Source organism: Panthera tigris, chromosome B2, assembly GCF_018350195.1.
Source record: "Panthera tigris isolate Pti1 chromosome B2, P.tigris_Pti1_mat1.1, whole genome shotgun sequence".
Lineage (NCBI taxonomy): Eukaryota > Metazoa > Chordata > Mammalia > Carnivora > Felidae > Panthera > Panthera tigris.
The window spans coordinates 115,964,673-115,977,900 of NC_056664.1; the positions used below are offsets into that span (position 1 = coordinate 115,964,673).

The window sequence follows — 13,228 nt, forward strand, 5'->3', positions numbered from 1 at the left end:
TCTGTCTCTCTCTTAAGAATAAACATTGAGGTGCCTGGGTGGCTCAGTCAATTAAGTGTCTGACTTCGGCTTGGGTCATGATCTCACAGCTTGTGAGTTCGAACCCTACATCAGGCTCTGTGCTGACAGCTCAGAGCCTGGAGCCTGCTTCAGATTCTGTGTCTCCCTCTCTCTCTCTGCCCCTCCCCTGCTCACATTCTGTCTCTCTCTCAAAAAATAAATAAACATTGAAAAAAAATTTTTTAAATAAATATTAAAAACAAGTTAATAGTTTTTAGAGGCACCTGGGTAGCTCAGTTGGTTGACTGTCCAACTCTTGATTTTGGCACAGGTCAGGATCAGAGGGTTGTGGGGTAGGATCCATGCTCAGCATGAAGCCTGCTTAAGATTCTCTCTCTCTTTCTCTCTCTCTGCCCCTCTCCCCCACTCATGCTCTCTCTCTCTTTCTCTCCCTCTAAAATAAAAAATAATCAAAAATTTTAAAACGTAGTCTTTAATTCCTCAGCTAACATCATATAACTTTTCTTCTCTCGGGTGACTTTCTCACACTGAGAGGAAGAAAGTACTTATGTAGGGATTTAAATAAAATAACTCTCAAAGGACTGGCCAGGTAGTTTGTAGCATTCCCATCTGTTCTCATTGTCAACACGACGTGCCTTGTTCACAAAGCCTATGTTCAGGCAGCTTGAGGAAGTCAAGAAAGAATACAGGGTCGGATAGGGTTTCCTCCGAAGGGCATTTTGATGTTTTGTTCCTACTGTGCTACAGAAAAAGAAGGAAGCTATCGAAAATGGCAAACAACAAACTGAGAACACTTTAAAAGAAGGCAATGACATACTCAGTGAAGCCAACCGTCTTGCAGATGAAATCAACTCCGTCATAGATGTGAGTACTTGATAAAACCCAAAGGGAAAAGAAAATAATAATGATACAGGCTTTCATAAATAGGACACAATCAAAAAATCTCAGTAACATAAGCAAATCCTAATTTTTTTCTTGTGGGTCTCAAATTGTTTTTGGACTATTCCATTATGCCTGTGCCTAGCTCTTGGCAACAGTTAAAACTTCACACTGTTCTCCCAACAGACATGAGAGGGTACTCATAAACACTCACACAAACCTGTATTTTTTCCCACAGCGATGAAGGGTATTTCTTATTCCTAGGATAGCCCTTAAAATCTGCTTCAATATTTATATAATGTTAGTTGAAAGAGAAATGTAAACTATTAGCAGACTTTTAATATCCTAATGCAGTAGACACTGTGGTATATGGGAATAGAAACACAGATAATCTAAAAGATCCTAATGACGACCACTTATGCATTTATACCTACAAAGTAGCATTTTCTTAGAAAAATATAGTTAGGTTATTCTTGGTGTAAATTGTCTTCATATATTTCCTAATCCCTCTTATTAAATAAAAGCTTTTATTCTGTCTCTCTTTTGGCTGTGTTAGTAAAATTGAAATTTCTTTTTAAAAAGTAAGTGTGTGGAATTGTATCTCCTAGAGAAATTAGTAACCGATTGGAGGCTTGTAGTCACATACTTAAAATGCCCTGTCTTCTCTACACATCAGTACGTTGAAGACATTCAAACTAAGTTGCCACCCATGTCTGAGGAGCTGAAAGATAAAATAGATGACCTCTCCCAGGAAATACAGGACAGAAACCTTGCTGAGAAGGTGTCCCAGGCTGAGAGCCATGCAGCTCAGTTGAATGACTCATCTGCTGTCCTTGATGGGTATGTCATTTGTTGTCGCAAATGCCTTTGTATCTTGACGCTTGTCCAAAAGTTGTGACTCGCAGAAATGGTAGAGAATCTCTTTGAAATCTTGATTTCTCTAATTATGAGCATACGAGCTACTCGGTCTTTCTGTGGAAAAGCCTAATTAGGAGGGTCTGGGCAAAGTTCCACTGAAGCAGCTTCAAAAGTCTGAGTTAAAAGTGGATTCAAGTATGGCTTGGTAGGGAGTGAACATAGCCCTAGGCTATGCTAAGAAAAAATATTTTTTATTCTTTATTAGAGAGCACAGTGGTTGCCTTATTAGCATTTTAAATAATAATATGTAAATACCCATTCCATTTCAAATTCTAGTTTTATATTTGTCATTAAATCAAAACTATTGTTAAAAGACTGGCTTTTGAAAATGTGGCCCCATACATAGTCTTTAAGTCTTTTTTTTTTTTTTTTTCTGTTTCAAACTCCAGGGAGACACTACATAGTTCCCTTGTGTAATAGGCTAGGACTCTTATTTGGGTCAGAGGAGGGAGGGGCAAGTGACAAGGTGCGTTTGACCTATAAATAGCCTTCTACGTGTAAGCGGTATGTTCCCCTACAATTTGGAGTCATCATAATATAAATATAGGTCCTATAACCCCCAAGAAGAATTTTCTCGAATAAATCTGTTATTTAATATATAACATGTGTAAGGTTCTATTCCAATACGTAATATGCACGACACAAAGGATAATATCCATGTTTGAAGACCCTGGACACAATTCACACTCAATTCATTTTACAGTAAACTATTGCCAATTTTGCATGGAGGGTAGTGAATGGAGCAGTAAGTTAGAGGTCCACAGATGCAAGCTCCAAGTTTTTAATTAGTGATGTGTCGGTCATGTAACCTGACACAAGCTATCTAACCTTCATTTATATCCATCTGGGAAGTACCCCTATCCTAAAGAGATTTTGTGAAATTCATTCCAGTAATATGGTACAAGCACTCTGAAATGTATAGCGTGCCTTACAAATGATGTTAAGGATCATCTCACTGCTCACAGTTTGCAAGGTGCATGAGGTTGCAGAAATGTTTGAGTGGGTATTAAAAAATATGTTGGTAGTATTTCATAGCTGAATTATTTAGGAATATGAATTTAAATTGACAACTACAATATAATACAATAAGCAGATATTTCATGATGACTTGGAAATATAATTGTCCTGGCTGGGATCATTTAAGCCATATTTGTTATAAGTAGAATGTTCTTCATTTGGGTACCAACTGCTCTGATGTTCTTTTTTGGGGGTAATCCCAACAGAATCCTTGACGAAGCTAAAAACATCTCCTTCAATGCCACTGCAGCCTTCAATGCTTACAGCAATATTAAGGATTCTATTGATGAAGCTGAGAAAATTGCCCAAGAAGCCAAAGATCTTGCACATGAAGCTACAAAACTGGTAAGAACCAAATAGTGCTTTGTACTAAGAATGTGGGTCAATTTGTTTGAGTAAGTACCTAGACTAAATTTCTCAAATTGAAATGAGCTCTGGAAAATCCTACCAAGTTAGAATATTTATTTTGAATTATTTTCAAAGGCTCCTTTTAAATCCTATCTAAAATAAACATTCAGTGTGCTGTAATCATAACAGAATTCTTTTCTCAGTCTCTCACTACTTCCCTCTACTGATAAGGGCCTTGAAATTATTGCAGATGCCAAGCGGCTTTGTGCCACCAACTCACAGAAGAAAAACGTCAAACATAAGGCTCTGGACAGGGAAATGTATTACTATTATTCCAAATATCATCAGTAAGAAAGTGCCCAGAAAATTAACACCGCTGCTTACGGCTACCCACAAATTTGGTATATGTGAAGTTTGACTATAAAGTGTCCATTTTGCAAAACACATGAGATCATATGCTTCTAAACTCCTTATACTGTTTTTAGCACAATGGAAACCTTTGCTTTCAAAGCAACCTTTGACTGCTGTCATTGTTCAAAATAAATTTGGAATTAATATTTCAGAATTTGGGGGTTCCAATTATAGCACGTTATCTTGTGTATTTTCAGTACTGACAAATCTTCATTATACATCAACATTTTGTAAATAAGTTATGTGATACACCTTCATAATACTATTGTAGGTTATTGAAGGTTAAAAAACACTTCATAGGAAGCACATGGTGAGTTAAAATGTTCTGAATTAAATATTCTGAATCCCTTTGGTCTTCACATCAAAATTTTGAGGAAAAAAAAAGCTTGATTGGACATTTGACTGTGAATGAAATACACATAACTATTTAGTGTTAGAGAAACAGATCAATATTTGTTGTGATTTAATATTGGGCACAAAGGTATCTAGGATCTCAGGGATATTAAATGCATTTACTACACTCTTAGAAGGTTTATTTAGTGATCATAGTGAAAACATCATATTCCATCAACAATTGCTACTGTTTCTGTTCCTCTGGAATAAGCTCTAATACCATATGTTCTGAGTATTTCTTATTCAAAATCGTGATACGACTATTGCAGACACTTCCCTATGCCTAGTTATCCTTTCAAAATGAACCTGTTTTTTTTAATCTAAACTACTTATCCATCTTCTCATAATCTATTTTAAAGACCCAGATTTCCAAGGTCACCATTTTCATTTGGCCTATGCTTTATCGCAGGACCATTTTAAGTGTCTAACACAGTACCTGGCAAATAGTAGGCACTCAGGAATGAATGAATGAATGTCATTCTAACTAATATCTTTCAAATCTATTTACATTCATTTGCACCAATAAAAATCTCATTATTGTCATTACTTCATCTTTATAAACTTCTAACTATTATTTTATTAAAGAGCTGTTTAATTTCACCCAATTTTAATTCTATCACCTTATGTCTAGAAGACTGACATTTTTATGCAGACACAAAATATTCACTTTCCTCAACACTGATGCTTATACATGATAATCTAGCCAGCCTCAAACACAGAGCTGGGATGAGTTGTAATGCTTTACAACATGTCTTCTTGTTATCATCATTCTTTCTCTCCTTCCATATCCCACATAAAAATAATTAAATGTCTAAAAAAGTACAAAATAAATGCTAGGGGCACCTGGGTGGCTAAGTTGGTTAAGCGTCCAACCTCAGCTCAGATCATGATCTCACAGTTCATGGGTTCAGCACACTGGGCTTTGTGCTGACAGCCCGGAGCCTGCAGCCTGCTTTGGATTCTGTGTCTGCCTCTCTCTCTCTGCCCCTTCCCCACTTGTGCTCTGTCTGTCTGTCTGTCTCTCTCTCTCTCTCTCTCTGTCTCTGTCTCTGTCTCAAAAATAAATAAACATTAAAAAAAATTTTAAATAAATAAATTCTAAAGAGAATAATTTATTAAATGGTTCTTAGCAAACTCAGAGAAGACAGATTTGTCCCAGAAAGTTTATTGGACTAAGCAGAAAGTTTGATTCATGAACAGAATAAATGAAGCTTTCATTTTAATGTCATGATAACATAGTTGTATTTTACTAGAAATTAAACATATTTGCCAATCATTACATTGCACAATTACGTAGATAGGACTAGAATGCCAGAAATGTAAGAGTCAGTATTATTGCTGGAGTGATAGATACATACAGAAGAGTGTGATTGTTATTTATGTATGAAAGAATTCAAGAGTAACAAATCAGAAGAGTCCTTTACACATTTGAGTCCAGCCCTAAAAAGAAGGAAAAATGTTCTCAATGAATCAGAAAGGAAGGACAAAGAAACAAAGCAGGAATTTATATGAGGAGAAAAATGGCCTGTTAGACAAGCAATAAAACAACCAATTACGACTGTGAAGAGATGGACATGAGATAATATGAGAAGAAAAAAGCCGTAAGAACAGAAACAAATGAATGGTAGAAAAAACAACAAAGCATAACTGACAGCATTTTTAAAGTAACTTCGCTTTTTTAAAAACTACTTAAAGCTACCTATTTATAGGAAAATATGAGAGGAATGTTGATCACTTAACTAAATAATAAACAGGTGGAGTTTGTATACATTTAAAGATGATAGTGGAATATCCCTAAGCAATGATTAACAGCTACTTGTCTTGTATATATCATTTATTTAAATATTGAAATGAAGTATTTGGGGAAAGTAGAGATTATGAAAAAATAGGTATGATTTTTCCGCTATTGTTGGGTGGGAAAAATGCTATAAAGCATTTGTTTTCCTACACATAATCTCCAAGATAACATTTCATGTAGTACCTCTCATTGGTGGATGCAAGGAAAGAAGGGAAATACGTCATTGGTCAGAAAAGAGAATATGATGATCCAATTATTTTGTTTTAATCTTAATTGCTTTGGTGCTATAAAAAGTCCTCAGACGCTAAAAGAACAGAGAATCAAACTTTTTAAAAAACTTTCCAGATGATAGATGAACTTAAAACCTATGTTATGAACCAAATCAGGTTTTAGAAGTAGGTGAACAAATAGATTTCACAGAATGCTGGATCCTTGGAATGACCACCAGAGAGGCAACAGGCATGGTTTCAGTGGCCCTGAAATAGGAGGCCCTCTCCCCTTTCCACTGGAAAGGTCGTAGATGCTATGCATTTGGATCTGGTGCATTCCAATAACAACAAAAACAATTGAAAAGAAGGGTAATGTAGAATAAATTCCATAGTTCTGGTTCTTACACATCATGAGGAATCATCACACAGCAATAATCGCACAGTCTCACCTATTCTGAAATGTCGTCTTCCTTCCTTTCCTGTCTCACTCCCTTGGTCTAAGTCAGTGCAATGTGCTGTGTCATATATACTCCCATGTAGGCAGTCATCACCTTCCATTGGTATCTTGCATTTAAAAAAATGAATCACTCTTTCTTTTCCTCTGGCACCAGAAAGTTTCCTCTCTTCAGTCCCCTCTTGTCCACCCTGCAGTCATTGTCTGAAACTTCCTCTTTCTCTCTGCCTGTGTCTGTCTCTCTCATACACACATACCAACAATATTCATTAATACCCTCTAGCCCAGGATCCCCTTTCTCAATTTCAGTCTGAGCTTCACTAGAATGAGCATTAGGAATAGAAGAATTTATACTGGGCTTCAACCCCAGTAAACTGTGTGTTTTTTATTCTCCAAGTTCAAGTTCTGTTTCTTGCTAAAATTATACATCATTCAAGGGAGTCATAATTCTAAAAATATTTAGCATGGTCTTTTCCAGGCATTTCTGGAAAAAAAAATAGTATAACATACAGAAGAAAATAAAAGCAGTTTGTAAGTAATGCATTTTTCCCCCACAGAGACAAGGATAGTGAAATAGTAAAGAACAGTGCTGTATAATCAAAATGTAGACTTTCAATAAACTACAGAGATGAGGGGAAAGTCTAATATATATTTTAGGAGTGCCTGAGTGGCTCAGTCAGTTCAGCATCGACTCCTGAGCTCAGCTTAGGTCATGATCCCACTATTTGTGAGACTGAGCTCAGTGTCAGGCTCTGCATTGATAGCGGGGAGTATTTTTGGATTTCTCTCTCTCCCTTTGTCTGCCTCTCCCTCACTCTTGCATGTGTGAGCTCTCTTTCTCTGTCTCTGTCACTCTCTCAAAAATAAATAAATAAAATAAATTAAATGCGTCTATTTTATAGCAAGAAATATACCTAAAAATTAATTAAGTTTAAAGTTTTAACCTTGATTCTAATAAATACAGAAACTGATAAACTGCTGTTGCAAGTGACTTTCCAGTGTTTGTTCCTTAACATGTGGAAAATAGATAGCCATAGAAACCTCAAAAGGAGCTTTCTCTTGCTTTAGGGTCAAGAGTCTAAGGAATAAACTAAATTTTTGTAAATTTTCTCTTATGTGGCAGATCAGTAGGGAGAAAAACGCTGATAGAAATTAAGGACACTAGAGGGGAAAGCCAAAGATTTCTGACAACATGCAGCCTGAGTTAATTCAGATCCATCCTGATGTTAGAAATTCATAGAAATGCTAAATAAATTATAACTCCCCAAATTTAATACATACTTCACTTTAGAAAGAAGCAACAAAAGGAAATCTAGGGGCACCTGGGTGGCTCAGTCAGTTAAGCATCTGACTTTGGCTCAGGTTATGATCTCATGGTTCGTGAGTTCGAGCCCCACGTTGGGCTCTGTGCTGACAGTTCGGAGACTTAAGTCTGTTTCAGATTCTGTCTCTGTCTCTCTACCCCTCCCCTACTCTCTCTCTGTCTCTCTCTCAAATATAAAAAATACAACATAAAAAAAATTTTTTAATCTAAAAATACAGAGAGAGGTTAAAAAAGAATGGCACACTCTAGAGCTGGCACCTTGGTAGCTCAATGAATTTGGAACATAAATATAGTTCCTAATGTCTAGGGGCTGGGATTTTAAACACCAGGCAGGAAGAGATGACATCCCAGCCATCACCTTGAACCTACAAGAGGAGAAGTCTCTGACTGAAAGTACGTAAAAACATGAGACTCTGGAACAATTGTCTTCATCAGTGAACACTCATGTCTTCCAGTTCAGGAACATTCCGAGAAGCCTTGTTTCTTTTTATGCCCTCATTGTGAAAAATGTCTCTCATAAGATGCTAAAATCACAAGCCTATGGATTGAAGTCCAAATTTATACCATTCATATGGTAGAAGACTTTCCAAGCTGAGACATTAATGGAGGGAGTACTAGTCCTGGCTATTGAAACCTCTAGAGCATCTAGGAAGATGCAGAAAATTAGTCTTTAGATACAATATAAATAATCAAGTAGGAGTGAGGATAGGTAGGTAAAGTCCTTAACACGACCCTGAGATTATTGAAAAATCTAAAAGTGAATATAAAATGAAAGTGTTTAAATTATTAAAATGTTAAAAGAATGAATTGAAAAGATTGATGGAAGAGGAACTAAAGACTATGGAAATTTGTAAAAGAGATAAAATTTCTAAAACTGAAAAATATAGTAATTAAAATTAAAAATTGAATGGGAGGACCAAACAACATATTAGTAGCAGATGAAAAGAGAATTAGTTAATTGAAAGAGTTGAAAACATTTCCCAGAATGCGACCAACATGGTAAAATATAAAAGGCACTTCAGAGACAGAGAATGCAGATTGTGAAAATGTAAGTCTGTGAGGAGTTCCAGAAGTTGAAAAGAGTGAGAATGAGGAGGAGTAGTGGTCAAGAGATACTGAAAATTCTCCAGTATTGGTGAAAGATAGGAGTTCACAAATTAAGGAAAATAATCATGATAAAATAAGTCCACACATGGAAAGATCCGTGTTAAACTTATAGAGACCAAATAGAAAAAGAAAACAAAATCTTAAAATAATCTAGAGAGCAAATGCAGATTATCTCCAAAGGAATAAGATTTGTCAGTTAGCATATATCCCATTTAAGTCACGATAGCAATCAAAAAAGAAAGGACTAATATCCTCATGGTGCTGATATAATATGCTGGTCAACTCAAAATCCTATACCTTGCTAAACCTCATTTAGAGGGGAGGACGACATAATGGCATCTTCAGAGAAAAACTGAGGGTTTACCAATCATAGACCTTCACCGAGCTGCTATAAAACACACTTCAAAAGGAATGCCAATAAAATCAAGGAAATTGGGGATTAAAGAGAAAAGTGAACAGAAAAAGTAAATGTACACAATCTAAGCATTATGAAAATCATAATGATGATAATTACTAAATGTATGGAATTGTTTTAAAAAGCATAACGAAAACATGAGAATAATAACATGATAATGGGGCAGATGGTCAGGGTTAGAAGTTTTTTAAAGCCTTAAAATTTTGGGAGGACAGTAAAAAATTGGTTAGATTTAATCTTTTTTAAAGTATATGTATTAAACATTGAGGATAATTATAGAAAAATAAAAATAGTAGTAGTAATCAGAGTTCTCCAGAGAAACAGAAGCAGTAGGATGTAGATAGCTGGATGGATGGATGGATGGATGGATGGATGGATGGACGGATGGACGGAAAGAAAGAAAGAAAGAAAGAAAGAAAGAAAGAAAGAAAGAAAGAAAGAAAGAAAGAAAGAAATTTGTCTTAAGGAGAGGGACTGTCAAGTCTGAATTCTTCAAGACAAGCCAGCAGGATGGGGACTCAGAGAAGAGTTGATGCAGTCTCAAGTCCAGAGATAGTCTGGAGGCAGAATTCTTTATTTTTGAGGGATGCCAGTCTTTTCTTTTAAGACAATTAACTGATTAGATGAGGTTTACCTATCTTTTATAGAGAGTATTCTGCCTTACTCAAAGTCTACTGATTTAAATGTTAATTACATCTAAGAGAGACTTTCACAGCAAGGTGTAGACTGACCAAAAACTGGATACTGTAGCCTAGCCAAATTGACACATAAATTTAACCATAACAAACAGCTATACTTTCCAAATAAATGAAGAGAAAAAAAAATGTGGAGAGCGAAATTTTCAATCAATTCTATAAAAGGCAAAAAAAAAAAAAAACAAGCAAAAATAAATGGTAAATATAAAGCATAAAATGTGATAGAATTAAATCAAGATACATATATGCCAGGGTGATTATTACTAACTACCTCCAGAAATAACCCCTGAAAATTCAGTTGCTTACATCGCAATCTAAATTGATTTCTCATATCATACTCAATGTGTTTCAGAACACCCTACTCCATCTTGTAGCTACACCATACTACATAGCCTCCAAGGTTGTTCTGGCAGGGAGAGAGACAAAAGAGACATGCCTACTCTTCCCTCCCTTGGCCTGGACGATATCTGCTCTATTGATCAGGAATAGTCACATGCCTCAATCGAACTATAAGAGAGGCTAGGAAAAATGGGCACATAGAATTTTTGATGAGCATTAAATGTCTCAGTTTCAAGTTATCTTCATAATAAATATAGGTTAAAATTACTAGTTTTATGACAATATTATATTGGATTCAAAGTGTTTAACAAACACAGCCATCTGTATATGACATACACAAAATAACATTAACTCTTAGGGTACAGAAGACTGAAAAAGAAGGGATGCAAAAAATATACACCAGGGTAACTCTAATCATAAGAAAGCTGGTGTACTAATATTAATAAACAATCAAAATAGGCTTTACATTTTAAAAAATTATGAGAGATAAAGAAAAACCTCTCAATATAATGAAAGAATCAAGTTAGCGGGAAGATTAAAAATTTTTGAACCCAAAGAGTAAGAATGAACAAAGGCAAAAGTCAGAATGAGGAAATCAACATATCCACAATAATAGTGGGAAGTTTTACCATTTCTCTCTTAAAACTTCATAGGTCAAGCAAGGAAATGTAAGGATGAAGGAGATTTGAAAAGTACAATAAACAAGCTTGATTTAATGGTCTTATAGAACTCTACATCAATTAGATAATTAACTCTATATGCCCCGTTATATAAAGCATACATGAACCTTAAAAAAAAAAATAAGACCATGAACTAGATCACAAAACAAGTATAAGCAAATCCTTTTTTTTTTAATTTTTTAATGTTTATTTATTTTTGAAGGAGAGAGAGAGACAGAGGGTGAGTGGGGGAGGGGCAGAGAGAGACAGAGACACAGAATCTGAAACAGGCTCCAGGCTCCGAGCTGTCTGCACAGAGCCCGACGCGGGGCTCCAACTCACGAATCTCGAGATCTTGACCTGAGCCGAAGTCGGACGCTTCACGGACTGAGCCACCCAGGCGCCCCAAGCAAATCCTAATGAGCCAGCAGCACCTAGATTGTATTGTCTGATCATGGTGCAATAAAATTAAGAAATTATGCAGAAAGATTGCTCCCCAAAAATGTTTTAAAGAAAAAATCACACTTCAAAGTAATTCATGGGTCAAAGAAAAATGGAGTTTGAAATTACAACTATGAAATATTTAATAGCTAAATGGAAATAAGACTTCTACACATCAAAATTTGTGAAGTACAAATAAAGTGTCACTAAAGTGGCAAGTGAAGTTTGAAATGCAGATACTAGGAAAAAACAAGAACTGAAACGAATTATCTAAAGTTTCTGTTCAAGAAATTAAAAATAATATATAAAGGAAAAAAAAGAAAAGCAGAAATTAATGACCTAGAAAAAATATTAGGATTGACAAAATGGAAAGCTGATTCTTGCAGTAAACAGGCAACACAAGAATAATTAAGCAGAGCTGACACCTATAGACAGGATTAGGAATGAAATAGAGATAGTATAGATTTAATAAATATGGATGTACTTGAGTACATGAGCAACATTATTCAAATAAATTTGAGTGTTTGATGAAGTGGACAATAAATATAAATTTACTAAAAAGAAATAGTAAACCTGAGTAGAAATCTAGTTATTAAATGAGTTGAGTCAGTAGTTAATAGTCTACCTATAACAAAATGATAATGTCTACCAAAATTTCAAGGACTCAATATCCGAAACATTTTAAAGACTAGAAAAACAATGACAGAGTTCCTGGCTTATTTTATGAGGCTGGTATAGTCTTGATGGCAGAACATTGTACAAGACAGTATTAAAAACTAGGGGCACCTGGATGGCTCAGTCAGTTAAGCATCTGACTTTTGCTCAGGTCATGATCTAGTGGTTCATGAATTTGGGCCCGGTGTTGAGATCTGTGCTGACAGCTCAGAGCCTGGAGCCTGCTTTGGATTCTGTGTCTCCCTTTCTCTCTGCCCCTCACCTGCTCATTCATTCATTCATTCTTTCTCTCTCTCTCTCTTTCAAAATAAATAATATTTTAAAAGTTTTTAAAAAGGAAAGAAAAACTATAGGTCAATCATAAATAGAGATGTAAAACTTAAAATATTATCAAACCAAATCCAAATATATATATATATATTATATATATATATATATTTAGAGATCTAGACAAATACAATAAAAAGTTAATAGTAGTCAAATATGGTTGATGGGAGTACAGGTATCTATATTAATTTCTGTTCTTATCAATATACTTAAATTATAAGTGTTTTAACTGAAATGAAAGTAAGAGGAAATTGAAAATCAGTTCTGAGGAATATCTGCCCTGAAAAATATAAGGAAAGTGGTTCTTAAGGCTCCTGGAAATGAAGCAGCCGTCCCCATCCTTCACACCAATAAGAGGCCCTAAATTTCTTTCTTTTAAAATTCATGATGCATGCATATTTTATTTGCTTTTAAATTGAAAAGAGAAGCAGGTAATTTCAAGCAACAGTCCCCTGACCTAACTTTTCTCACCTTTAAACTCACACCCCCAGGTACAATCATTGCTAAGTCTTCCAACCATTTCTTCTCCTTAAATATCTCTTGATAATATTATGATCATGCTATCAGGTGACTCATCACTTTAGGTTATGATCTGTTTACTTACTGCCATGATAAATGGCCTGAAGTTCACTTAGATTGTATCACATCACATCTCCTTCCCACATATCTCCCAATGTGCGTACCTTACTGTGTCTAGATCCTTTAGTGTTTTCTTTTTAAACTCAGAAATTTATTTCTTGTTCCATCAATGATGGACCCCCCACTCTGTAAAATACAGATCTTTGTGCTCTCATCCTT

At 35.3% G+C, this 13,228-nt stretch overlaps 1 protein-coding gene across 5 annotated transcripts in view; it reads left to right on the forward strand.

Moving 5' to 3' along the window:
- Positions 1–13,228, forward strand: part of LAMA2 (laminin subunit alpha 2) — a 609,603-nt gene that overhangs the window by 489,462 nt on the left and 106,913 nt on the right. For all 5 annotated transcript variants that reach the window (XM_042987144.1, XM_042987146.1, XM_042987145.1 and 2 more), the window contains 3 exons: positions 769–885; positions 1,577–1,740; positions 3,042–3,180. In XM_042987144.1, the coding sequence (XP_042843078.1) occupies positions 769–885; positions 1,577–1,740; positions 3,042–3,180 (420 nt within the window). The remainder of the gene's footprint in view (positions 1–768; positions 886–1,576; positions 1,741–3,041; positions 3,181–13,228) is intronic.